Source organism: Cenococcum geophilum, assembly GCF_001692895.1.
Source record: "Cenococcum geophilum 1.58 unplaced genomic scaffold K441scaffold_58, whole genome shotgun sequence".
In the NCBI taxonomy this organism is placed as follows: Eukaryota; Fungi; Ascomycota; class Dothideomycetes; order Gloniales; family Gloniaceae; genus Cenococcum; species Cenococcum geophilum.
Genome location: NW_027137616.1, coordinates 451,729 through 479,610, shown reverse-complemented (window position 1 = coordinate 479,610; position 27,882 = coordinate 451,729). Strand labels below are relative to the sequence as shown.

The following is a 27,882-nucleotide window of genomic DNA, read 5'->3' as shown; positions in this document are numbered from 1 at the left end:
GACTAAGAAAAATAAAATCTAGAGCATTATTGTATATTATATTCAGCATATTTCTATATAATATTAAAAGTTTTAATATTTATTAATTAATTTAATTCAACTAGGACTTTTATATTAATTAAATTGCCAAGCCAGCGAGCTCTCAGTTAATTAAATTGATTAAGTCTTGGCATTCAATTCAATTCAATATTGAAACCTGGGTGATTGAGTACCAAGCCTGTCAATGCTCGGTCCACCTATCGTAGAAGAATGTTCTTAGCATGTCTGATATGCTTTCGAAGGGTCCAGTAAATACTATAATAACTCCAGCCTTCCTAAAGCTTCGGAGATTTTGCAGGATAACAACAACGATTCTGAATATCATTAACAGCTGGGATTTATCATTGCTGACTATCCACATATCAAAATCGCCATTCACGAAGTGGAACTCATCTAGGCATAGTTTACAGAATATACTGCATGAGCCTTCACACAAGCCAGTCCATATATACCCCTTTAGTGCTTGATTCGACACTCCTTAGTACCAGCATTCCTTCCCATGCGTACGCAATCGAGACACAGTCCACCTCTATTTTTGATTATGTCCATTCCATGGGCCAGTCCTTCCTTCTGCCTGTTATCGTTGTATCTCAAGTAACATGAAGTGCTGTGCTGATTTGGGACCGAACTGCTCACCGCTTCCGCTTTCTTGATAGCAGATGAGATTGACATATTGGCTATTTCCGCTGGCCATAACTCCATCCAGGAAAAGGCCTGTAAAATAGTGCAGTTGCAGCTCTTATCTATATGCTCCGGCGACGCTGATACCTCAAGTAAGATCTGCCCTAGTTCCGTACGTATCATACTTCTGCGTTCTTCTAATAGGCCTTTTTCAGGTATCAGCGGAATTATTATAGATCAGCGCTCAGCCGTTGCTTACAGAAAATCGTCAAAGGGATAGCATGGCGAGTATCCTCGTCAACGAGCTGGAGGTAGGAGCCCTCGTGATGAAAGATTAGTTCGAGTGTAATCTTCCAAAACGCATGTGCACTATCGAAAATATAGGCGGCTGCCATAAGACGCCCAAGCTCTACAGTATTCTTAATATCATAATAGGTCAACCAGCTTTCGCCTGCAAATTTGAGGCCAACGGCGCAGTCGTACTTGTCTGCTGCGATAGCAACCTGAAGAACTTCGCTTGGTAAGGGGGGGTCGGGTACTGCATCGTTGCGGCTGTGGATAACACAACAGATGAGTTCCAAGGCGGCTGCGCTGTCTTTTGGCAATGGAATCTCTTTCGGGTAGGCTCCACTGAGGCCTTGGCCTTCCTTGAAATGAGGTCCGAACATTGCATTAAAGGCTGTGGATACATTCTTTAGGATGAGAGAATGGACCCGTAGCTTCTTCCTTTCAGGCCCAACGACTAGGATAACGTCTCCATCCGCAGCAATATCGGTCACCGAATTTGAGGATTCGTCGTGCTTCTCCATTTCGAGGACTTGCCAAGAAAGAAAAACTCTGAACCTCACCCCAACTGCTAAGAACCCGATGCCCTGCCCACCGTCGAGTGTCAAAATAACCGCCTGACCCCGCATATCGAAGGTGCTGGCATATGGCTGACTAAGCCGTTGCTGCGTCTCGAGTTACACAGAACTAAACGTCCATTGACCAAGAGGCACATTGGGACGTAGCCGTGAGGCGCCCTGTGTTGAATTTTATTCGCTGTGACTGTATTGTGACTGTATTGGGGTTTCCGTCCAATTCTGCTTAAGACCTGGGAGGAAATGATGTTAAAGGGCTTCACTATTTGATGCCCTGGTTATTTGTTGCTGGTTGAAAAGAATGCTAGCATAGCGTATAGTCTAGGGCAATCGTCCATCTCATAATCAACTAACAGATTTCAGTGTGCTCAGCAAAATCTCACCAATCGATCTTAGGCGTCCTTCACAATATTCTGTGCTGTTGTCTTTCAAGATGCTCATCTTTATTTCATGGATATGGTTTTCATTGCCGAGTATGAGCGCAATAATTTCCTTCAACTTGTATTACTTATCACTCTTATTATATCTCTTACTAAGGATGATTGCTGTTGTTGAATCGTCAGGGCATGTTGCTTGGTCTCTCCAATATCCGTTATACAGATGTTCGGGCCTCCATCCCTGTTCAATGTTCTCATCAAGCAATTCCTCAAAGACGATGTTGCCACTCTCCAAAGGTGTTCTTTGAGGGCACCTCCCCGCCTGTTATCCAAATCGCTTGGTTGGGAACGTTGCGGCTATGATTGTTGAAAATTGTAAGAATACAATGTCTAGTGGACTTAGACGAGATTCAATTTTCCGTATTTTTTCGTTGGGGTTTTGAGCTGGCATGCGCCGGAATGCTTTGTATTGGTATTAAAGATTTCTCCTGCTTACGGGAATTTTCTAGCGATATTTAATGATTCATATACAGGAGCAACTTGTGCAAAGCTGGAGGTGCCGTAGTCATAAACATAGAAACAGCCGTTGGACTATCAAATAGAAGAAGTGGAATATTCCGTTTGACAGCTTATTTCTAAGTTCAACCTCTCCAATCAGCATCTAGCATGGGAGATAGCGGTGAGAGCACTTTTGACTATTCAGCATCAGAGCATCGTCTAGGCCGGTTATCCGAGACCATCTGCAGAAAATGGTCAAGCAATGTATATCATTCCCCTTTTGTCTTGACTCTTTCAACGATACTGGTCAATGACGGACCGGATCCCCAAGTAGCGGTGGCAAGAAGATCGCCGGTACAAGTCTTGTTGAATATATTAGAAGAACAGTTTCCGGATATACATAACTCTGGAAATTATCTACTTCTTATAGAAATGAGGGATTTTCCTTTATGCCACTACTCGACCGAAGCCTATTTCAGCTGCATCGCCATTTTAAGAGTAATTCAGACGATCCAGCCTTCCTCATCAATCAAACGGCATTGACCGCAAACCGGGTGCATTTTCGCCATGCGGACTCCAGTACATGCCTTTCGTCGCTACTCCCAAGATCATCGTTAGCACGGATCTATGGACCGAGTCTTCAACCCTTCACTTCCTAATAAATAATAGCCATACCAACACTCATCGATCCGGACAACCTGGCGGGATGAATGACGAACATGAACGCGAACGCGAATAGCTGGTCCGTACGTATAGGTCACCGGTCTCAAGGACGCAATTGCCAGTGTGCGGAGCTACACGGAGAATAGGTACGGGAGCGGAGGACGCGTTACGAACGGACCATGCTGTACCTGACTCTCCGGCCAATGGAGGACTATCTACCTAGCCGTCGATGTGTCTCAGCGAAGCCGCGGACGTCCCTCAACAAGGTGTTAGGACTCAATGGAGGCCCATTTAACCATATTGCTTCCCGGGGCTCCGGATAATGGACCGCCAACGGCTCTACGCAGTGTCCGTGTAAGAATACTAAGCCCGGTGCGGTATCGTGGCCCAGCGCAGGGTAGAGTTCCCATCGGGAGAGTGGTCCAAGGATGCCGCAGTGCACCAGAATTATATCTGAAGCTGAAAGACATCGCCACATGCTGCGCCGAGGGCACCTCCAGAGACATGCGAATTCGGGACACATCTCATCCGGTGCTCAGTGGATGATGGGAACCATAGCTCTAGAAGAGATACTGTATGCAACGAGCTCAACGAAGAGCCCATATCAGGTCTGTTAGAGTGTCTCCGGTCGATAATAAGGACCAATGAAGGTTGGGTTATCGCGGTGCTAGATCATAAGTTCATGACTGCTGTGGGTTTTATGACACGACGCAGGAAACCAAGGGATTATGGAGCCAATGCTGAGGAGTCACCTTCCCAAACGGATGTCGAAATAGCTATGAAGCGCTATAACTTAAGGATTCCACGGTTGTGAGGCCGTCAATGCCTTACCTCGCTGCTGTGGAGTTCTGGGCTGATCTTGTCACATTTACACGTCACCATGAAATCGCATTAGAGCTCAGGCTCAGGGAGTTTTCGTGCGAAGTGGCAGCGAGTGTGCGAGTGTGTGTAGGATGGGAGGCATTGTAAGTTAGTAGGTGTTGGTTGAGAGGGACGACTACTCGCCGAGTGTCGACACCAAATATTTTGTGTGTCAAGCTGGAGGTAGTTTTGTATGTCGGCGTTTGCATCGGCGTCGACTGCCAGGGATTTTCCGGGTCAACATACGAAATTGTTTTGCTGTCGATGTTCGTGATTCGGTGTCGATGGGGATAGTTGTTCCGTGTCGACATAGAAATTTTTGATGTCGACGTTCTGACAGAAATCGACAAAATTTTGGTGTCGACATATAAAACGTCGTTCCGAAGCGCCGGTCGTCGACTCCTACTATTCCCGGGTCGACATTCAGAATATTTGCGAGTCGACATACAAAACTTTTTACGTGTCGATACTCGGCAATTCATCGTTTCCTACCGGAATATGCGATGCCTTGCACCTTTTTCCATTGCTATGCTTTTCTGAAGCTAGATATAATTCATACCGCTATGCGCCCACACTCGGACTTGGAGCTCTCATAGTACCATTTAGTGAGTCCTTGTGCTTTTCTAAGGAGAATCGCCGGGTCGGAGCCTTATGCGGCACCCACCACGAGTTTCCGTTCTTCTAACCGACAACAGGTGAAATTGATATTCTAGAAATTCATTGTAAGGATAGAAATATACGACAGGGATTAATTACATAGGTTTCTCTCAACATTAGCACCTTCATCGCCTGGAACGAGAGGATCCGTATATGCAGGACGATCGGGGGTGAGCAGAATTTGGTGAAGATCAACATAGGGAGTAGTAGGACACTAAAGATTTATTGCGAAGTATCGTAAGAAGCAGATTCGAAGAAGTATGCTAGGGACTACACCGTTGCTCAAATGTCAAAAGCCTCCGAAGCTAAGAGGGACCATCGTCAGACTAATTCTTCGGATTCCTGTCTTCCAGTATACCACGACGCAAGCACGCTTCATGCGCAGTCAGCAGAGGATAGCACATGCCTGGATCTTTCGGAATGACTACAGACATTCGAAGATACGTCGATCTCCGCAAACGTTCCGAAGGCAGAACGCTGCGTACTACTGCACGTACACTCTAATGTGGTTTTCTGGCGGTGACATTGGAGGGTGAAGGCTGACATCCGTGCTGGGGGTGGCGCTTGAAAGTTCCAGTATCTTCCCAGGATCTTGTGGTCGTTGAGTTAATATTCACCCCGGGTGACGAGGCCCTAGGCTACCTTAAACCCGATGATAAGGAGTATATACCGGTTTGAACAAGCATATCCGAAACCTTCTGGCAATAGATATTGCAAGTTGAATCCCTAAGACAACGAGCTGAGTAATCGGGGGCAGTGGATAAGGCAGAACAGACAACGATGCTGACGATAATTATGTCCCTAACGGCAAAGCTGATGTATAGTACGGTAGCTACTTGCTCATCACAAATGCCTGCGGCATGATAATTATGTCCCTAACGGCAAAGCTGATGTATAGTACGGTAGCTACTTGCTCATCACAAATGCCTGCGGCATGCTAGTAAACAAAATTATGGTCTACTGAATCCCAACTCATGCAAACGCAGGCCACTCGTGGCAAAAATACCGCTCTACACTCCAGGGGAACAAGTGGATGGAAATAGACTTCCCTGCCTAACCAATGTCGGAATGATCCAAACATACAGCTCAGCATTGTCTGGCAGTACGTAATTCTTGATCTTCACCCCTTTGTGCTTTACTATACCTCCGCTTTGGAGAATACTATCAAGGATTTCCCAATGGCAAGATCCAGTTCCCTTATCAAGACAGATAGAGACCTCGGACGGTGAACAACTTCGTGTCATTGAACACTGCTACCATCAAAGCAACTACCTATGATACGGATGGAATCAATCAATGCCTACTTTATCCTAATGACGCTGAGTGTATCTATCTCGAGAAACGTGGAAATTCATGCACAAGCACAATCAAGCTTTGCAAGCCGCCGTACGTCCGAAAAAATGCTTCGTATTTCTAAGCTTGCCAAGACGGACTGAGGCATAAAAGCCCTGACCAGGACCCAAATATAGATAACCTGCGCTACTCCCTAGTCTAACAATTGGCATACGAGGTGGAGCTGAGTTCAGGACTGCTGTCCTCACCCGAGAAGATGCGACAGCCATCACTAGAGCGGCTTCGATGTTGTCAATGCGCTCCGCCACGGAGCTCCGGATATTATCGAAGCTCAACTTAATAAAATGCCGCTTCTTCTTCTGCGACCCAAGACTCCTTAACCAACAGTTCCACAGCGGTCTTTGAGACGGTCGATGAGCACATGCAGCCTCTAGATGGGAAACTGTATTATGCCTCATCAACAATCGCCCCAAGGCTATTGGAAACGAACACCACTTGAATATGAGAATCGGATTTAGGCAGTACGGGTGCTGGCGAGGCGGTTTCCGAAGTTCCTAAGGCGGAGACACTGTCAGGTTTACATGAGCTCTTTCACTTACGTGAATTAGTGTAGACTGGCTTCATCTTAATATCGTGATAGGGCACATCATCTCAGAGCAACGATTCGCACCCTAAGCGTACAATGTAAATATTGACGATAACAGGCGTTGGAGGTGGTGTTTCAAGTGATTATGCAGGGTGTTAATACCGATGACTACAGCCTTCCGCCCCTCGAATGCACGCTGAGGCCCTTCATGTAGGTTGTTGGTGATGAAGTGCTGTTGTGGTTTAGGCTGTCGCGTACTCCGCTGTGTGATATGGTTTGAGATCTGCGGCGAGACCCCTTTGAGGGGGAAGGAGTGGTTAAATGTTTCCATAGTACGGCCACGCTCGGAGGGAGTGCAAGAAAGCAGATGCGTTGGCTGCGTAGTTGTTGCAGACTGTCCATGGCCGATTGTCTGATCTCCATGTAACCGAGATTGGAGAACTCTACGGGAGACGATGTTCAGGATGATGCTGTGCTTTTCAGTTCCGAATCTGTATCTCTTCTTGCGAGATCGACGTGTTGGTGATCGAAGCTTTGCTCAAATTCCTTGCAACTTCTTGGACTTGTCGATCAGGCTGGTTGTTCTTGTCGCCTCTGCTTGCATGTTGCGTAGCTGCGGTGCTAGCTTTGACTGCGGCTTCATGATCTCGCTCAGTGGGTCGGCTTGATTGATTATAACTTGAGGTTCTTAATTTTCTCGCGAGAGGCTTTCAGCTCGGATTGGATTTAAGGCAGTTGTTATCGTTGCTACTGATGTTATTCTGGCCTTGAGAGGAACATGTATACTGTTCCAGATAATGTCCAAAGGCTCGAGGATGGATTCATCTTGCCCTATGCTGGGTAAACTCGTGTCTTTGGAGGCTTAGGGTGGGGTCGTTTATTCCTCCGCAGTCATGAAGCGAAGTGGGATTCAAGATGGTCGACAGTGAGCAAACCCCATTGTCTGTTTTGTACATCCTACCAAGTGTGTAATGAGTCTCAACCGAAGACAGGTTTCAAAAGAGCGCCTGTCTCTGCACCCGTAGAAACTTGAGGAAGGTCTCTAAGGTATGCGCCCACGTTATGCCATGTTTGATGGAAGATTTAGACAGTCCCTCATGGAGGTGTCCGCGGCTTGTTGGACAACAGTGTCACAAGTATCTTTACATGTATGGGTGAGCTTTTGAGCAGAAGTGTCGGTGAACCGTTTGACATAGGTATTGGCCCTAGGTCTGTGATCGCAGCAATCCTTATGGCATCCTCCTTACTCTCGTGGCCGAATGCGATGAAATGACAGGGTAAGAGAATACTGGTCTTTGGGTTGGGTAATGATGCGTGTACTAAGGTGATGTATTAGCTTAAACTCTTGACGGACCCTTTAACAGGGACACGCACCTCTTCACGTACCGACACCATTCTGCCTTGTTCTAGACTCGAGGGCCTTATCTCATGTAGTGAAGAGGACAAATATTATGTTGCAAATATGGATCGTCGCCGGAGTGTGTGTATGGAATAATTGTTTCGCTCGGCTTCAGGAAGAGCCTGGGGGCTCCTTTGGGGGGACCAACAGAAACCTGTGAGTGGATAGAGATTCTCAAGTCTGAAAGGGCTAGAGAATGAGCTCATGGTCGCATCGATATCATGAGAAGTAGACTGAGATTATGATTTAGGATGTCAATCAAGTGCAAACTAGCGAGCTCTAGGTGTTTCATTGCCTCTACTTTTTGAAGGAGAAGGAATTCCCGAGAAAAGAAGGAACATTGTGCCATCGGCATCGCTATAAAACACGATACCCTCGGTTCACACATTGGTGGCTTGATAATAGAGGCTTAATAGGAATACGAAATTGCATTCTAAATTACGTCTCGACGCCGCATGAATCTGGGTGCTGAAGGACTCTTGCACACCGAAGACTTCCAAGCTGCCTGACTAATCCAAGGAACCCAGTAAATCCCCTTTGCGCGGCATGAGTGACATCTTGGCGTCGGGTTGGATGGCCTTCAGCAGCAACACCGCATGATTTAGAGGCATGTTCGGCTGTGGCGGCGTCAGCATACTATTCAAGCAGGTGTGGGACGGGAAATCGAATATAGGTCGTATTTTCCTTGGGGTGCAGCACTGATATCTGCAAGAGGGTGCGAATATGCAATCCTGTAAGCATCACATGGGCGCAGGAGTGGAAGGGATCAAGAGGATTTGCATCCTTGACGCGGGTTTTTATTTTAGGTAGGAGTTAAATGCGAATATCAGGGCTGCTGACATGCTTGCTTCTTTGCTACGGTCAAGTTGCCGGGGTGGTTGCTTGGTCTATTAGGGAGGGTTTGCGGTTTTGTGCGGTTAGTTTTGGGACTTATTAGATGCTGTGATAGCTGAGATAACAGGGTTTTTCGGATTGGGTAAAGTGATGACCTGTACCCGTCAGCTGTTAGATGATATTTGTCAAGTGTACTTTACGGTGCAATTGTGCTGTCAGTTAAGTACCCGAAGATCGTAAGGTGTTTTGGAAGACTGCGCTCTGATTACTAAGGATTTTCACCTGACGTTTTTGAGCTAATGTGAACCCCTATATGTCATGTGGAGTTAAATTTCAAGCCATATGTTGGATTATTTTGCAGTTTTGAAAATAATCAAACCTGGCTCGAACTATATTTAGGGGCCGTGAAAGTATTCAGCCCCACAGAAAAATACCTAACAAAGCACGAAGGACGATGGTGTTTGTGCTACGGTTGAAGAGTCTAAAAATTACAGGAGATAGCACTGCTAACACAAAATCTGAAACTGAGGCTTAGGCATGATTTTGCTACTAAGCACAGTGAGAAATTTGATCAATTTCACGCGCAGATTAGCCATGAAGCTGTACAACGAAATAATTAGGGACTACTGTAAGTGCTCGAACAATTGATGTCGGAAGTGATGCATTGATGCCGTGGTGAAGACGTCTTCTTTGCTCAAGAAGCGGTGAGAGAGCAGAGGCGCGGCTCAGGATCTGCCATGATTCATGAAGCCGAATGGTTAATTTCCGCTCCCTAACTCTGTTATGGTTTGTTGACGTGATTGCTCACTCTGTAACAAGCCTCGCGAGTCTATCGTTTCGCCATTGGTGTGATTTTATCGCAGTAAAGTAAAGGACTGTGTGAAAGGAAATGTCAACGCCGAAAGATTGGGTTATGCTATGCTCGTAATGGTTCGTTCCAATTCCGATTTATTGAAGGTCCCTGGAACGAATAGCTCAATCCACTGGGGACAGTCGGGAACGATTTGCGTTTTGACGTCAAAAGCGCCTAAGTTGGTGGCTACGGGCAGCAAATAGGGCTGTCTGATAAAAGATGCAGATGTCGTCTTATTGAGATTGATTTTGTGCGCGCGCTAAGGTTGAGCTGAGGATGCAAGTATTGACTGTCACTAAACAGTCGTCGCGAAACGGTCGTCACGAAACAGTCGTCACGAAAGTTGTGATCGGTGAGGAGCAGATTCTGAATCAGCACCTATAGATAGGGAATTCAATGTTCACTTTGTCCTGACGGTCTTACAGGCCAGCAAAAAATCGCCGGAAGCGGGATCGTCAACCATTGGCGGCGGCAAATTTAGGAAGTGTGTGAACTGGGATGCCTGATCTGCACGATCTAGACCAGCCATCTGCGGGCGGCTTATCGGGCGTTCAGCCTAACGGACGCGAGCACTAGCGGCACTTCCACTTTCAGCTAAGATGGACACTGCCGGAGGGTGATTGGCAGAGATCAGCGGGATCGTCACGAGAGAAAGTTGGGACGTGGGTGCATTGCCACAAAGCCCTGTGGTTTGACCAGACTCACGATGCGGATGCAGGTACAAAGACACCAGAGGGACCCAGAGCAGCGCCTTCGCATCGGGGACAGGCGGAAAGTATGCAAAACTCATGCAGTTCGGTAGTGTCAGTGGGACTAGCCTCCGCCACTGGTCTGCTGCTGGCCTGCTGCTGGCCTGCTGCTGGCCTTATCAAAAAGTAAATACTTAAAATTTAAGCCCTTTTGAGGGAAAAAGGCCTGGTGAATCTTGGCGAAAGAGGCTTTGGCACTTATTGGCACTTTTTGGCACTTGTTGGTACTCTTGGCAGTGAAAGAATGGAGACTTCCGCGGCTAAGGTGGAACATGGAACAGAGTTTGAAGAAGCTTCATCGTTGGGAGCTTCAAGGTGACGGACAGCCAATCAGAAAAATTCGGCGATAGCCCCCTGCGCTAGAGCGCGATGATTGAATAATTGCCAGATGCAGCGGAGGAAAGACCTGCCGGGGAAAGGAAAACAAGGTCGAGGGATTTCCAGCCTCAGCGGAAGCCAAACGTGCTTTGCTGCACGATGACTTCTCAGCACACACGGGCAGGGTTTGGCGAGGGCCCCCTTGCTAACTTAAAATGATCAAGACTATTGATTTAGTGGGCAGCCGAAATGATGCCCGTTATGCCTGTTGCGGTGTGCATCATACAGGACGGCGGCCGAGTTTAAAAGACGCAGTATAGGGAGAAGTACAAGGCCTCCCAGAAGTCCATCCGGAACGTCAAAACGATGCAACGCCAGGATGTCAAACAAGCTTCTCTCGGAGGGAATGGCCAAGACGAGCTCAAGATCAGCACAAAACGGCCTTGGCGGAGGTTTGGCTTGATGGCTGGCATGGAGAAAGCATGGAGAACGATGGGCTCCTTGGGATGGCCCTCTGGAGGCGCGAGTCGGGGCCATCCGGACCACGGCCCCGGTTGATGGCGGCTCGAAACGTGGCCGCCGCCAGCCCGCCGCCCAAGGCGCGGGGGAGCGTAATGCAAAGATAGGGGGGAGAGGGTCTGTCCGTTGTGCTCTTCCCGGCATTAATGGTCCCGATATGGCGGGACTGGCTGAGTCGGTTCGGTGATCACACTGCCTCCCAGGGGCGGATGAAGGAAGGCTTTAAGGCTTGGTGCGTCTCTAAAACACCATGGTGATCCGTGTCAGAATTAAGATGTGCAGGCGCCGTTTGACAAAGACGAATTACATTAGCGATCGGGCGCCCCGACTGCGCCCCAGGATGCCTGGTTCGCCGCGCGAGACTCAGATGTGCCAGATGTGCTAGGTGTGCGTGCCGGGCAGAGGCGATGGGAGGGGAAGACGGGGTGACTCGCGCGCGTGAGGGACGATGGGTCTTTCAGATTTGCCCACCGTATGACTGTACGAGACTGTGCAATGGCGGGGTAGGGGCGCTGCACGATAGCAGCCATGATCCATGGCGTGGGAGATTCCGTGGCAAAGGGCTTTTTGGCTTTTTTGGCTTTTGGTCCTTCATGGGCACCTGGGCAAGTAGGGGGGATGGGATGGGTTGCAAGATGAGGGCTGACCAGGGGTGAAGGGGGGCGCTCTGCAGAATGCCAGCACCTGGCAGCACCTGGCAGCAGTGGGCAGCGACTCTCGTCGGGAAAGGGGGCCAGAAAGCAGTAGACGACGGGCGAACCATGCCCAAAGCGCGCAGCTGTAAAGAACAAAGCGAGTCACAAAACTCAGCGTCGGATCATTTCTGACGGCTCGCTTATTCCAGCATCCCATTGGCCTTGAGTGCAAGGATTACGGCCCTAGCTTACGCAGTTACACGAGGGGTGGTGTCCTGTAATCTGGGGCGCCGCTTTATTGTGAGATTCGGCGAGCCGTCGCCTGTCACCAGGTCGCCTGTGTGCTGCAGCCCACTGTTCTTTGACAGCTGTTGCCAAATATGCTAAAGCCGCCAAATATGCTAAAAGGAAAACCCGTCAAAGCCATGCTGTCAAAGGCCCGGTCCCACGTTGAAACGCCTTGTCGGGACGGCAGACGGACGGTGGCGGAAAAGCCTCAGCGCCATGTGTAATTGTCGGTTGTGGCTAAGATCTATCAGCGAACCAGGCGTGCAGCCGTCCGCAAAGAGCAAGGCGCACAAAGTGCAGCTCCAGGCTCGCGGGATGGCATGCATCCTCCTTGCAGGGGCGTCGAAGGCGCCTAGATCGACCGTGGAGTCGTCCCCGGTTCCCAGACGCCTTTCCTCGAGCTTAAGCCCAAACCAGGCAGCCGGTAGTCGCTTTGGAGATGGACGCGATGCACTATGTGCAGCAGCGCTCCCCATATCGGCCACTTGCACGCCCGTCGCGCACCCAGCTGCACCAAAGAGGCCCTAAGGACCAACGGGCGTCTCGTGCACGATTCCCAGACGGCGATTATTGCTGCCATTCGCGAGTGTCAACCAGGGCCCCTAACACCCTCACGCGCGTATTAGATTTCTCAGAGTGGTTCATAAAGGCCGAAAATAAACAGCTAGACCACGTGGAGATCTGCTCGAAGCTAGGCGGCCACAACAGGAAGCTGATCAGCGGGAGAAAGTGCTTTGGTGTCGCCCGCTGCTTGGTGAGACTGGCGCAGAGGCATTTCTGAGCAGACGATCAGAGGGATCAGAGGGATTCGAGGGATCAGAGGGATTGGGGCCAGGTTTCGCGCAACACGTGCCCGAGATAGATGATATATTGACTAGATAAATATAGCGATGAATATAGAGGTACTTTGGCAGCCTGCGCACCCGCGTACTGACCAACGACGCGGGGGGAAGGGTTAGAGCTGATTGCTAAAATGAGGAGTCAGTCGTGACAAGGTCTCAGCGAGCAAGCTGGCCGAGCGGAGAACCGATATGGGAAAAACATCAATTCTTTGTTAAGACAGCCCATCCCGTAAATCAATCATGTGTAGGTAATAAACCTCGTATTCGGCTAGCGCGCTGTCTCGAAACTGGAATGTCCTGGAATGTTAGTAAATGCACGGGCGAGTATTGGACAGAGCACTGGCCGCTCTGTGCCATGAAGCATGGTGCTTAGGTGCTCAGTGCTCTGTTGCTCGCTGCTCGCTGCTCGCTGCTCACAGCTCACATTTTGATGCGCTGCAAACCTACGGCTCTCGACACACTTCAGTCTTCATGACATACAGATGCCGTGCTAGATGGCGACAGCACAGCGAGCCCCCTCCCGTTGCAGCAAAGTAACATCAGCAGAGGACGGGCTCTTCCCCTTCCTCCTGCGTCTCTCCCTACCATCTGCGTTTCAACTCTCAGAACCCTGAGAGGCACGGGGAGAAAGAAGACTCTTTGCAGGTGGGCTTTGTCTCAGACTCTGGATAGGCCAGCGTCCAGACCATCGTCGCGCAGACTGGGAGCGCGCTGGCCTGGTTGGCGCCAGTCCCGAAGCATGGCGCGCTCTCCCTCGCTCATGGTTCTTGGAAAAACAAAAGCATCGCCGTCTACTGTGCGCCGCAAGCTCGGGTCAGAGCCGCACGTTCCTCGCGGTTGGCCGCAGGCTGCGCGTGAATGGGCGGTGGATGGGCGCTCTGTTGTCGGGCAGAGCCAATATGGCCAAGCAATGCTCTGCTCGCCAACACGACCAATATGGGCGCGCCCAATTTTAAATAATGTCTGTGAATTCGCTGCAGGCCTGCGTTCTTTCACGAGGTCGGGCCGGCGCAAGCGATGCCCTGCCTGGCTCTTGCTCGTCCCGAGGGCCCAGCCGACAGGGTCCATGTCTTTGCGCTGGCGGCTTTCATCCCGGAATTCGTGCATTGCCTGCCCCTACCCTGCTCGCCTGTCTTGGGATATTATTCATGAGCTTTGCTTCTGCCGTGCTCGTTTGCTTTGCCCACTTGCGTCAAAGTGCGAGAGAGAACAGGCCCAGCGGCCTCTCCCAGACTGACCTGAGCCCGCCCCTCGACCCATCCCGATCCAGATTCCCCAAAGCTCGGACGAAACCCTATCGCCTGGTTGATGTCCCTAGCAGCAGGTCAGCCACGAACCCCAAACCTGACGCTCTTAGCCTGGCGTACATATACGTGACGGCCACCGCTCTCCACTCACGCACTGCGACAAAGCCTTCAAGTCGGCGAATCCAGCCTCCCTTCCGCCATCCATCCCCTAGGGCGCCCAGGAACCTGAGCTTAACAAAGGATCGCCACTGCCCGCGCCCGCATCTCGCGCCTCTAGCACCAAAAACACCAGCAACTCGGTCTGCACTCCATCGTGGGTCTACAGCGTGCAACTGCGACCACAGCAAAGCGCCCCCCGCTGCGACGAAAAAGGTGTCCTGTCTAGTTGAAGGGGAAAGTGGATCAGACTTTCAGCGCTTGGAGATCAGAGGCAGCCATATCCTGGAGGCGGCCCAGCAAGCGTGGTGATCGCCGAAGCTCTCCCTCAGCACGGCCATATCAAAACCCCCCCCCCTCTTTTACCAAACCCAAACACCACACGGCCCGCGCCACCCGCGCCGTTCCACTACGTCTGCACGACCTGGAATTCGGGCTCCACCAAGTTCTTGTTGTATCCAAAGGGAATACCGTGTGACTCGCCTCTGCTTTTGTTCTGACTGTACGCCCTCATCCCTCGGACCTGGACTGTGAGCGCCCACTGATCTTGCTCAGAGACTAAATTTCTAGAAGCTTTTTGGATAGTCGTGCATCTGTTGGTATCACCGTCTGCCAACTTTGCGCAGGTACCGTCCATTCCAAAACTCCAACGCAGCCATTTTTTGGCATCGGTGCGAATATCCAGCGTTGGGAGCGACGGCGGACTATCCAGGGAACAGGACTCTGGATATCGAGCGAGCTGTGGACTACCGTTAGAGAGGACCTTTACAAGTCTCCTCGCTCCTGCCTGAGTTTGATCAGCGCCGTATCATCTCCAGAAACCTTCTTGACCTCTTATCTTCAGAGCTTTGGCTTAGAGCCAGCCTTTGCCCTTCCTGGATTACTCTCACCCGTCGCGTGGGCAGTATTGGCCTGGTGCGAACCTAACAACTCCACCCTACATAGCCTCACAACTGCAATCTCTTCCGACTCCTCCATCTTCGGAAGCCGGTCGGCCATCGGGCCTTTCCCAGGAACAAACCGTCAACGTGGCTGCCGCAGTGGCTCATCCGACCCAAATGCATCCTGGGCAAGACCCGCTGGGTGCACCTCCAAGCTTCACAGCAAGGAGGCCCAACGCGTCGAACCTGGGAACTTTCGAGCTTCCTCCTCCACCACTGTCGGGTATGCACAAGTATCCGTCCTTCAACACGATCAATACATCGCAGCCATCGCAGGCTCCTGCGACGATTGCAAGCGTTGGGAATTTGCTCACCCCCCCGAGTAATCTTCCAGGCGATGCACTAAGCCCGGTGTCGGGAGTCACAACAAGTAGCTCGAATTCGACGCAGGGTATGCCATATACTCCGAACGGTCAGTATGTTTATTCTCCACCAAACCAGGGACCCAGTCCATGGGGATTTCAGCCAGGATCACAGCAGCAGCAGCAACAGCAATCGTATGCTCCACCTAGAGGTATGTTTTCGCCCATACTCTACTCGAATTCACGAGGGAGCCAAGGCTCACTTACACCGCGCGAAGGATTGCCTCCACCACCATACGAGATTAATCTTCCTCCGTTCCCAACAACAGGATCTATGGCAGCACCGTCAACTTTGCCAACCATGTCCGCTCAACAGCAGCATCAAGCCATGAATAATGCCATGATGAACGCGCAAACTCCTGTATCAACATCGGCCACTCAGCCGTCTCCTGTGCATGCGCAAGAACACTTTCATCACGGACAGCAACCTCCACCAACGCCGACTTACTATAGATCTCAGCCCTCAACAACTCCCCAGCAGCCTTCGTTTCCTTATTCCACCGGGCCATCCCCCACCCAACAGAGCCCAATCAGCGCAGGAGGGCCAATGTCTAGAATGTCTCCAGCGAATAGCCAAGGCCCTGTCCCGTCGTTGCAATCTGCGCCATCGCAATCTCCCCTTCCATATCAGCGTCCATTTGGCAGTTATCCTCTTCCAGGACCTGTATTGTCTAACATCAACAATCCGAACGGACAGTTGGCTTTGGTGGGTGCTATGCCGCATGGGATGATGCCTGGTTTCAACAGTGGACACGCCGCTAGCATGCAGCATATGTATGGACACCATCCACAACAGCAACAAACCTCGAACGACCGTCCGTTCAAGTGTGATCAGTGCCCGCAAAGCTTCAATCGAAATCACGACTTGAAGCGTCATAAGAGGATTCATTTGGCTGTTAAGCCGTTCCCATGTGGCCATTGCGATAAGAGCTTCTCGCGAAAGGATGCGCTTAAGGTTCGTTCTTAAACTCGGACAGCAGGCTGAAGTAGGTCGCTAATCATGTTACAGAGGCATATCCTTGTTAAGGGCTGTGGAAAAGCCGCGTCAGGCGGCGACGTCGAGAAGCACGAAAGCCTCTCACCAACTGACAAAGGCTCTTCGGGAGTTGGCGATTCCGTCGACACCAAACCGATAATCTCTAGTCATGCATAATTCTCGAACTGTATTTGTCACCTTGCTGTGCTTTCTTTTCTACCCTCCTTGTATTATCTACGTTTGTTCTTCGAAGGATATCTAGGGCTGCGTTCTCCTGGAACATTGATTTTCTCTGTTGACATGTTGCGCTACGATTTTGTTTTATGGTAATGTTTGGTTCATTACCTGGGAAATATGGGTTCGGGATGGAGTTGATGGCATTTGCTTGTGGTTGTTGCTGTGGTTGAAGCGGATACCTTTTGTTTGTTTTCATTTGTTGTTTATCTTTGAAATTTGGGGTCTATGTTTGGGTTTCCTCTATGCATGCCCATGTCGAGCGGATCTGGGATGGGTGCCTGTTATGGCTTTTCTCGGCTTTGGATGGGATTTGGACGGATAGGTGCATGGCTTTGGGACTACTGCTCGGCGTAAATTGCGGCTCGAGATGGAGGAACGGGTAAAAAGTGTTATGTCTGGGAGAATACCGCGATATGAATATATGTCCTGTCTTCCCTGTCATTCATCTCGGCAGAAGCTCTAACCATGTGGTATAATCAATGTATGAAATCCCAGTTGAGCTAACAGACGATTCTTGATACAGAAGCTCCTAATCTCGAGTGTTGGAGGGTGCTGGAAGACTTGAAGTTGTAGTCGGCTACGTGCAGATCTTTCCCGTGATAAGTAACCTTGACCCTTGTATATAGCTCGGAAGTGGCATGAATTTCTCCGAAGCCACTTCCACGACACCTTCCAGCTTCCTCCAACCCGTCGAAACGAAGCTGTCAATCAACTACTGACCACCATTTCTAGAGTCAGTACAGCCAATTGGGGTTTATTGTATTATTATGCCGTGCAGGACCTTTTGCAGCATGTCGTTCTTCCCTCACGTCTATTCCTTGACGAAACCCTCGCATCATCCCTACTCCCCCCCTAACTCGCCGCATATGCAATTGATGGGTGTACCTTTCCGCAGCTACATAGGGCTATGGTAACTTACTCTTGGCGAATTTCATTTTGGAGAGCATTTATGCCACTATGGCTGCAACACTTCCCGCAGACTCGATTTCTCGTGCATGCAATCTAATTCTCATTCATCTGCTGCGTGAGTTTGTTGATTTGACAGGCAGAAGTCGTGCGATGATCATCGTGATGTTCCATTTGGTGGTGGTCCTCACTAATTTGCATTCCTCTTGCTCGCTAGACAACGCATTCCATCGCTTCAAGTTTGGCCGAGACCATAAACAACCAGCATAAACTCCCTTGGCTCATTCTCTGCTAACGAAAACCCAAAGTTCAGACGAAGTTATTCGGGCCTCTTGTATAGGCCTCCTTCTTGGCTTAAATTATCGTTGTTTCGTTTGCTCTGTTAAGCTCCTTCCTAGTCTTCGCTCATCGCCAACCCCACCCGGGCAGCCGCTCCTGTTGGATTCCCACATTCCCTCTCCACTTCCTCCAACCTTTGTTTTGTTTCTTGACATACGTTGGAAAGTTTTTGGGCTCATCGTTTGGTCGAGCAAACTCAACAGCTTCACTTTTGGACCGTTCTCTCATTTCTCTTTCTCACCATCTGCCAAAGTCGCGTCCTGCAAGCCCCACGCGCCGTAGATCAACAACACCGACCATGATATCTAGCCTATCACATTGACACCGGCACTGGGAAAGGAATCATCCTCGTTTCTTGGAGCTTCTCCTTCAACTGCGCTTCTTATATTTGCCTCCAGACTCTACGTTGATCTTTTTTTCCACCTTTTGATATTGATTCATACAGTTAGAAGAAGAAACCACTTACCCTGCCCTCAGTTCGTCAAGCCAGTCCAGAGTTGATTAAGGATGGATCGATATCGTAAAACTGAGCGCCCACCAACTCGCAGGAAGCCACTCACAGACGCAACATTTCGAGCAAATGAGGTTACTACGCCGCCGCGCCAAATCAAAGGGAAGCCTCATATTCAGGTCCTGTCCTCTTCACTTGGCGTTCTTCCCCATAACGAGTCTCTGGTGCCGAACGGAACACTCACTGTCCACCATCGACGGCCGGTATCTCCAGAAAATAAACGCGATTCAGCAGTTGCGAACGATGAGCAACGAAATACGAAACGAGACTCTGAGATCTCAAACGTGTCCACCAATGCTTCAAGTACCGGCCGACGACGAAAGACACACATCGGTCCATGGCAATTAGGAAAGACAATTGGCAGGGGAGGGTGTTCTAGAGTGAGGGTTGTAAGGCATTGTACCACTCAGCAATATGGCGCTGCGAAAATCATCTCCAAGGCAACTGCAGAGAAGGTACGTGCTTTGAGCCTAGCGAATCTGATCAAGAGCGCGGAGCAAGAACAGTCGACGTTTCCCGGTGGCAAGGTGATACCATTTGGCCTGGAAAGAGAAATTGTGATCATGAAGTTGCTTGAGCATCGCAATATTGTCCGTCTCTACGATGTCTGGGAGAATCGCAACGAGCTGTGAGTACCAGCTATATCCTTCTTTTGCATCGCTAATGACATGGACAGATACCTAATCATGGAATATGTTCAAGGAGGCGAGCTATTCCATTACATTGAAGAAAAGGGAGGCCTTGCGGAAATCGAGGTCGTCCACCTTTTTCGCCAAATCGTTGCTGCCTTGCTTTACTGTCACAGAATCCATATACACCACCGCGACTTGAAGCCTGAAAACATTCTTCTGGATAGAGGAAGTTTTGAGATTAAGCTTGTTGACTTTGGAATGGCGGCTCTCCAACCTGAAGGCAGGCAGTTGAGTACTCCATGCGGTAGTCCGCACTATGCTGCCCCAGAAGTCATCAGATTTAAGACGTATGATGGTGGAAAAGCTGATGTCTGGAGCTGCGGCGTTATTCTGTATGTGATGCTCACAGGCACTCCACCTTTCAACTATTCTAGCGAAGATCGAGACCTTAAAGACTTGTTCAGAGCGATTGCGCAAGCAGATTATGTTATGCCTGATATGATCGAGCGGGAAGCTCAAGACCTGATCAGGAAAATCCTGGTTCCAGATCCTAGACGACGAATCAACATTGAAGACATCTGGGATCATCCCTTCTTGCACAAGTACGGCACCCAGCTTAATTTCCAGGGCGATAATATGAAGATGGAGACGTGGATTGGACCTCGACCTCGCATCGATGACTGGGAGCCTTTGATGAGACAAACTGTGGATAGAGAAGTATTGAGGAATATGCGTACTTTATGGCATAGTGAGAAAGAGGAGGTTTTAATACAGAGGCTCTTGAATAATGAGTAAGTAGCCTTGCTCATAGACCCATTGCATTCGAATTTGCTAAATCTCGTTTATCAGAGGAAATCAAGAGAAGTACTTCTATACAGCGCTTTTGAAGCACCGAGATGAACACTTGGAGAATTATGCACCTAATCCGGGAGGAGTTGGATATTCCGCAAGCGATCACCATCACAGCAAACCGGTACCTAACCCCGGCGATATGCTGCGGTTACCGCCGAACAGCCACAAACGATCACAGTCTCAGTACTCCATCCTTAATGATGAGCACTTATACTCTAAGCATAGTTTCTACGAGCCTCTATCTTCTGACGTGAGCTATGATCCTTTTAGGGCATCCAGGGAGCCAATAGTTGCCGAAAACGGCCACTACATGAACGTAACGGTTCATCGAGGAACACCCAGTGGAAGTCGCAAGCTGAGGGCTGCTACATCACAGGTGCACCGTCAAGGCAGCTCGTTAAGAATCCAGACTCTCAAGAACTCAAAGCGACGCAGCTCCGGTCTTTCGAGTACGGTATCAAAGAAGGGATCTCCAGCTCCGGGATCTTCTGCGGCCAAGCGAAGGTCAATATCTCGCGGGTCTATGTCAAGCTCTCTATGGCCAAGCAGCCCGCCAATCATCATGCGCCCGAGCAGCATGCACAAGCGTAGTGTGAGCTTTTCACATCTACGGAGGAGCTCCACTGCAAGTGGATTTACGGCAGAAACTAGTCCTCAGTATACACCTGAGCAACGAAGATTTCTCAACCGCCCACAGGAATCAACAGGAAATATCTCCGTGCCATCCTCGAGGATAATTGCACCACCAGCTCGCGCGATACGCTCACTTAAAGAGCCTGCGGTTTCAAATATCCCGTGTGTAAGGATCCGTAAACCAGCGAGTCCCAGCAAGTATATCGAGAAAGAGGCTCGGAAAGTGAGCACAGAGCTTGAGAAGGTGATGGAAGAAGCATTCAACCGCTCCTCCGTCAGTTCGAGTGTCCGGACGTCAATCGCGGATAGGAATCGGGATCCATTCGAGAATGACACTCCGCCAACGTCGTTCTCCAACAGAGGATCTGGAGGCATGCCCACCACACCCACGGACAGGTTAGCTATCCAGAATCGGCCCTTACCTCCTCTCCCCAACGAGACGCCAAACACTTTCCTTCATCGTGAGCTTGCCGAAACGCGGGAAAGACTTGCCGCTCGATTGGCATCGGAGGATGGTGACACAACCGCCAACTTCAATGAAGTGCTTGAGCACCTTGATCGCCTTATGCAACCTCCCACATCCCCTCAACCCACAGCCAAACGCACATCCTCCGCCCCTTCGGCAAAGTCTCCAGAGTATCCGGGCTATCTGCATATGATTCCTGAGGAAGGCCGAGCCTCAGAGGCTGATGAACTTCGTGGTAAGACCAGTAAACGTTACAGAAACGTTACAGAGCCCATCAGTAGGAGGCCAGCCAATCAAGCGTGTGGAGCTACTGACCAGACCAACACCATTCGCGTTGTGGACCCGACATCTCCGACTCCAATTGCCCCGCTCAATATCCGCAAGCGTAGTGGTGCGAGCATGAATTCTCAATCTACCACTGCCGGGAGCAATGTGCAATGGCCTGGTCCAAACCCGCCTCCGAGATCCTACAAGGGCGTTCGACAGGAGCTACTTGCTGCACACTCTAATAACGGTACGCCTGATCCTCCAGCCCCATCGCTTAGTAATGCCGAAGAGGGGAAAGAAAAAGATGCTGCTATTAGCAAGAAGAGGTCCTGGTTCCGTCGCCACGTGAATGAGAAAGATACTGCCGAGCGCGAACAGAGGCATGATACGCGACTTAAGATTTCCGAGGCATGGCAGGGGCTTAACGATCGTATCAAAAACGTCCCTGTACCGGCTCCGACGACCACGAGGCCGGCCTCGCAGGCCGCCCGGGCCAAGCATATGAAGAAGCAGTCAGATACGAGCAGCGAGTTTCCAATTCGCAGAGAGAAAAATGGCGGGAAGTTGGGGGGGAGCATTGAGCGGAAGGGGTTCTTAGGGTTGTTTGGAAAGAAGGCGAAGGACGAGAAAGGAAACGGAAAGTTGGAGCTAGGTTGTAAGTTTACCTTTTAGCACCCTCCTTTTCGGCCTCGTCAACCCATGACACCTTATTTTTCTCTTCGATCTCCATAGTAGCTGGCAATCTGCTAACCATTTCCCCCAAAGCTCCCGCAGATCTCAGCAGCACGTCGCTCCTCTCCGCCTTCGATCTGCCGCCATCCTCAGATGACGGTACGCCCGCGCGCCCCGCCGAGCTGCAAACAAATTGGCTCTCCCGCTTCCTGCACATCAAGCCCGCGAGCAAGACCGTCTGCTTCCAGGTCGGCCGCGGCCGCGCACGGCAGGAGGTGGTGCGGCTCCTGCGCGACTGGCACCGCTTCGGCATGCGCGACGTCGTGTATGACCGCAAGTCGAACGTCGTGAACGCAAGGGTGGACAAAGCGAACCGTAAGTCCTCTTAATTTCTTCCGTGCACCGTCAACACCACCTTTCTCTACCCCATCCTATCCCATCCCCTCCTTTACCACCCGACATCCTCCACCGCGCGAGGTTTGCGGCAGTCATGGCTAACAGGGTGGTGTTTTTTGTAGACCTGAAAATCAAGCCCGTCGCCCTCGTCACAGAGCTCTTCGTGGTGCTCGAGCACGGCCGCCGCGCGCAGCTGTGCCTAGCGCGCTTCACGCAGACGCGCGGCGTGGCGTCGAGTTTCCGGAAAGTGGTCGAGATCATCGAAGACGTGTTCGAAGCCAAGGGCATGCTGGTCGAAGACGAGGAGAAGAGGAGGGCCATGTGCGAGGTGCTTGCTTGATCCTGGTGAGCGGCGAAGGGGGAAGGAAGGGGGTTGTCGGTCAAGATATGTTGTGCGGGTTGCGGGGTCTTGAACATGTCTCAGTGGAGCGCGGGTGGTTGGTCGGAGCCTTGGACGATCTGCGTCTTGGGCGCTGAGTTTGGTCGTTGGGGGATTGGAAGTTGGCAGACGGAGGCGCGTCGTCACTTGGCGGCGCTCTTCGAGAAAACGCTACTACGGCTTGTTACGCATATGTGCGGAGCGGAATACACGGTGTGCATCATTGCGAGAAGGTATAGGTTGCTTTTTTACTTTGGGATTTGGAGTCGTTGGTTGTCCTTGTTACTGTTGTTGTTGTTCACGCTGTGCCATTGGGCTGAGCTTTGCATACACCGGTTGCTTGCTTGATGGGCTGATTGGCCAGGGGATTGGATGGATGGATGGGTGGATCGCTTTAACGACGGGACTACTCTGGATAGAAGCGTTGAGATGGATTGGTTGGGGGCATCTTGCATCTGTACGCCCCGCCCGCGGAGTGGGATAATTCTGCAGTTTAGCTAGCAATTGGGTTTCGAACAGACTCGAGTACTTGAGTAATCTAGATCCCGCTACGAAGCCCAACGCTCTCCGTTCGTATTACCTTACCCCTGGGGCTCTAAAATCTCAACTACCTCCGTTCTTCCCTTTCCACTCTTCCTGCCATGCCGCAACCGCCTCACCGATATACCGCTCGCTCAACACCGCCTCTACATCTCTTAAACTCGGACTTACCTTCTCTGCAGTGGACGTCACGAATTCAACGCCCTTCCCTTCCACGTCTTCCCCTTTGCCTTTCCAGAACCCGAGCAACTTAATGGCGGGGTTTGCGGCGGGGTCCCGGGCCTGTTTTCAAGGCCCTACAACCACTGAGACTAGGGGACAATGTTAAAGCTCAAGTCGACAGTGCGGAGGAGCGGAAGAAGGGCGCCCAGGGGAAGGGCCGGGGGTGGACGAGGTTGTAAGTCAACTGAGGTGAAGCTGGGGTTTTTGAGTGGCTGGCCAGGTCACCGTTCGTCATGCCGTCTGTAGTGCCGTTTGTCGTGCCGTTTGTCTAGCCATCAGCCGAGCCCGCATGTCCGTCCGTAGCCTGTTCCCGCTAGTCCGGCTATTTCGCACACAGCCGCCGCGAGCACATCCAGCGGAATCCGGCTGCAACTCTGCGTATCCGGCGGATCGAGCGGCAGAGAGCCTATAATAGCTCCCGCGCGTATCATCGGTGGGATCGCCTCGGCCGGATTCCACAGCCTCGTGCTAACCGTCTTTGATGGCGTGATTTGGCTGATGCGTAGGATGGTCGCGTTGGCTTTGGAGCTGGCGACGGCGGTTTCGATGATGTGCTCGCAGACGAGCCTGGCGCGGGCATAACTGGTTGGTGAGGCGTGCGCAGAGGAAGAGATGGGTGCTTTGGGGACCGGACCGTGAGGGGAGGCAATTCCTGTGCCGGCAGAGGAGCAGAAGATGAGGCGGGTGGGGGTGGGGATTTGGAGGAAGAGGGAGAGGAGATTTTGGAGGGCGGCGAATTGTGGAGTGAAGGAAGATAGGGGAAGTGTGAAGTTTACGGGCCAGGCGCAGTGGATTATGTGGGTGAGATTGGTGTAGAGGAGAGGATGGATTCAGAGAGGCCGGGAGATGCCTGGGTAAGGTCGCCTGGAAGAGCGGCGGCTTTCTCGAGGGAGTGGGGAGGCAGAGTGAGCTTGCGGGTTTGGAGGGAACGTGTGAGACGATTGAAGGCGTCTTGGGGGAGCCTGCGCGGATAAGGCAGTAGATCTTACTGATGTTGGGATAGGAGAGGACAGACTTGCTAACAATCAATCTGAGGCTTAAAATTTGGAATTAATCAATCTGCTAAGGCCCTAATTGATTAATTGATTAATTGATTGCATATTAATTGCATATTTATACAGGTGGTGGATATGAGGTTCGTGATAAACTTGTAGTATTACAGTGTTGACTTAATTCGTAGGGCTAAGTGCAAATATCCTTTAGCATGGTAGGGTCCTTGGAGTTAGTGGTCCGTGCGGCAACACCAGAATCAAGGCTAACGAAGTGATGGGGTTATGAAGGTGTCCCTAGTTATAACCGATACGAACTACCGCCTTCCTATCCAGGCTAGCTTATTTCCTAAATAAATATACTGCCGCTTTAAACATCAACACATTAACATTTCCCCTTGCTTCCCTACATACAACTCCCCATAATACACTCAAACTTAAAGCCATGCCTCGCTAGCCGCGTGCTCTAGATACAGAAGATCGTCTACAAGCAGCTCTAAAAGCCTAGCAAATAACAGGACTCTATAAAAGCGCCGAAGCTTATGCAAAAGCCTATCCCTTGCACCGATAATAACGTCCTATAAAATATGGCCCGTGCGCACCAATCATATATGGGCGGTAAGTCGTTCTGCCGCATCACCAGGACGCCCGCACCCACCCCAAATTTGTATGCGCACGCATGAATGCACCCATTACCACTATATCTCGCCTATATACTCTTAAAATAACGACTAAATTAATTACTATAAGCCGCATAAGTGCATTTATGCGTGCGCATACAAATTTAGGTAGGGAGAGGTGGGTGCAGGCATCTCGCCAACTTTTTTGTCTACAGCGTGCGCAAGAAAGTTTTGATGTTCTTGACTGCGTGCACGGGCCACATTTTATAGGACGCCATCGGTGCAAGGGATAAGGTTAATCCAGCTACTTTCCACCGGCGGCTTTAAGGAAGATTATAATTTCACTAAATTACCCACATCAACCAATATCGTATTACCCCAGCTAGCGAGGCAGCAATTACTTAACATTATATTTATCTTGCTAATACCAGGTTTCCCTACCAATACTATACAATTCAGACAATTGCGACACATATTCTTCGGCGCAAAAACTCCAACTTTCCTTACTACACTAAAATTGCGCCACTTGGTATAAAATAAATATACAGCTTCTTAAAACGGTAGGAAGAGCTTCGTACTTACTATATACAATTAATTAGCTTAGAACGCGCTATTGCTAGTAATAGTCCTACTCTAGTTAAGAGGTTTTTTACTAACTACTCTAATACAAAGACTTAGTATAATATTAATAACGCTAATATATAGAATATAGATAAGACTGGCTACGCTATAGGCTTCACATATAGTGCTAAGGTAGTAGTGTTAAGAGGCAATATTATTAATTTTAAGACAATTAACGGCTCTTAGGAGTAGGTTTTGTAGATTAATTTAATTAGTATATAAGGTCGGACGATTTCACCATTTATTATTTTTAAAGGACGCTAATATATAGAATCGTTATAGTAGGAAGCAGAGAAAGCTATAGGCGAGTGTATAATTATAATAAGTAAAAATGGATAGTGTTCGTACTAACTTAATAGCACGAGTGAGTCGTATCCACGGGCACGAAATACATGTAGTATCGTATGCTTGTTTGGATGGTGACTAATAATTCTATTAAGGTAGACTACGTGGTCTATATACTGACGCGCCTCCCCCCTAATTAGTTAGCACGTAGGTGGTTGGTGCATGAACGCGTAAATACGCGTTTGTATACCAGGTGCTATAATTATATACTGGCGGTACTTGGAAAATGAAACCACTTATGTACAGCCTCCGTAATTGCCTTAATAGAACCATAAAACATATAAGAAAATACATAGGAAATCCCTCCTAAGGTGCCTTCTGGGTTGCCTTCTAAATGGTGCTCCAAGCTGGCCGTAAGTCCTACTTACGGTCCGTAAAATGAACTGTACGGCCTTTTAACGGGCCGTGAATGCACCATACGGCCTTCCGACGGGCCGTAGCTAAACTATAAATGCTCCGTTAGTCTCGCTCTACCCATTCTATAACCTTTAGGTTGAGCTTGTTTATATTAATTAGGGTTTTAAGAGCTTAATACGGCTTTGCCTTAGTTATGGCGTCTACTAGGTTATCTCCGCTACTAATCCATTTAACCTCCGTAATCTTACGTCGTTTATAGGCCTAATATAAGCACATTAGGTTGACCATAAGCCTCTTCTCTTATGTCATACCTAGTTTAACTAGGCAGTTGTAAAGGGACTTTAAATCGGTGTATAAAACCAGGGGTAACTACTCTAGTTATAGAATCTTCTAAACCGTTAATTTAATTACGGCTGCTATATTAAAGCTATAAGCTAATGCATATAGTTTAGAGGCTAGTATACTGCGGGTTACTCGTTTGCACTTAATTAAAGACTAATATAGTATATTTGCGTCCTAATTGTGGTCCGTAAATACAATTATAAAGCTGATTTGTAATAATAGGTCTTTATTATTAGCAAAGGAGGCGTCTATAAATACTAGTAAGCTAAGGGAACTTAGGTCTAGTGGTATAAAAGTAAGTCCCCTTGCTGCATTATTAATTTGCCACTAAATGCGCTTATTAAGCTGCTTAATATTTTCTTCTTATAGATCTACTACCTAGGCTATAAAGGACAAGTCGTAGGTAGATTTGGGTTAGCAGACTGTGGCAATATAGGCGCCTCTTGCACGCTATATAGTGTATTAGTCCTTTATATTTACGGTCTTACGGGTCTCTTTATAGGAACTAGTAAGGTCTATAGGCTTTACTATAATAAGCTTTAGGTTTTAAGCTTGGCGTTCCTAGGTTAGCTAGATTAAGTTGCCCTTTTATATAATTAAGCCTCCGTTAAACTTAATTGGAGTCTACTTAGTTAACTACTCTTGCGGCTTTGCTAGGAACTTAGCTTCTTATAGTTTAGTCTCTTTAGCGTCCGCAAATATCCGGTCTACTAAGAAGAGGGTATTATTTGTTTAGAGTCTAATAATACTAAGGCCGTTTAATAGGCTGTATAGGAGGTAGGGGTCGTAGGTTAACTATTCCATTTTAAGTTTACTAACGTAGTGCTAGTAGTATATCTTAAACCAATGGTTTCCGGCTTCTGGTACTCCGTAAAGAGGTTTTACAACCCGTAAAATTATTCCTAGTTATAGGTTAAGCTTATAGGGTAGTTATATAAAGATATCCCTACTTAGGTAGGTATTAGACTGCACGTAGGCTTAT

The 27,882-nt window shown here is 49.4% G+C and overlaps 5 protein-coding genes across 5 annotated transcripts; 4 read left to right on the top strand and 1 right to left on the bottom strand.

Moving 5' to 3' along the window:
• Positions 1 to 287: 287 nt before the first annotated feature.
• K441DRAFT_645311 (uncharacterized protein) lies at positions 288 to 1,548 on the bottom strand. The gene is made up of 2 exons (XM_067646790.1): positions 920 to 1,548; positions 288 to 866 (listed from the first exon to the last, which is right to left on the bottom strand). Exons 1-2 carry the CDS (start codon positions 1,467 to 1,469, stop codon positions 496 to 498), a joined length of 921 nt encoding a protein of 306 aa, XP_067498787.1. The 5' UTR covers positions 1,470 to 1,548; the 3' UTR covers positions 288 to 495.
• Positions 1,549 to 1,852: 304 nt separating this feature from the next.
• K441DRAFT_284368 (uncharacterized protein) lies at positions 1,853 to 2,297 on the top strand. The gene has a single exon (XM_067640951.1). The coding sequence runs from the start codon at positions 1,954 to 1,956 to the stop codon at positions 2,203 to 2,205; it is 252 nt and encodes an 83-aa protein (XP_067498786.1). The 5' UTR covers positions 1,853 to 1,953; the 3' UTR covers positions 2,206 to 2,297.
• A 12,710-nt stretch (positions 2,298 to 15,007) lies between these two features.
• K441DRAFT_284325 (uncharacterized protein) lies at positions 15,008 to 16,893 on the top strand. Its single transcript, XM_067640950.1, has 2 exons — positions 15,008 to 16,553; positions 16,608 to 16,893. The coding sequence occupies exons 1-2, from the start codon at positions 15,354 to 15,356 to the stop codon at positions 16,749 to 16,751; spliced, it is 1,344 nt and encodes a 447-aa protein (XP_067498785.1). The 5' UTR covers positions 15,008 to 15,353; the 3' UTR covers positions 16,752 to 16,893.
• A 619-nt stretch (positions 16,894 to 17,512) lies between these two features.
• K441DRAFT_667917 (uncharacterized protein) lies at positions 17,513 to 18,112 on the top strand. Its single transcript, XM_067649918.1, has one exon. The coding sequence runs from the start codon at positions 17,769 to 17,771 to the stop codon at positions 17,985 to 17,987; it is 219 nt and encodes a 72-aa protein (XP_067498784.1). The 5' UTR covers positions 17,513 to 17,768; the 3' UTR covers positions 17,988 to 18,112.
• A 312-nt stretch (positions 18,113 to 18,424) lies between these two features.
• On the top strand, positions 18,425 to 22,969 carry K441DRAFT_284299 (Pkinase-domain-containing protein). The gene is made up of 5 exons (XM_067640949.1): positions 18,425 to 19,195; positions 19,244 to 19,990; positions 20,049 to 22,072; positions 22,183 to 22,464; positions 22,608 to 22,969. The coding sequence occupies exons 1-5, from the start codon at positions 18,564 to 18,566 to the stop codon at positions 22,823 to 22,825; spliced, it is 3,903 nt and encodes a 1,300-aa protein (XP_067498783.1). The 5' UTR covers positions 18,425 to 18,563; the 3' UTR covers positions 22,826 to 22,969.
• The last annotated feature ends 4,913 nt before the right edge of the window (positions 22,970 to 27,882 follow it).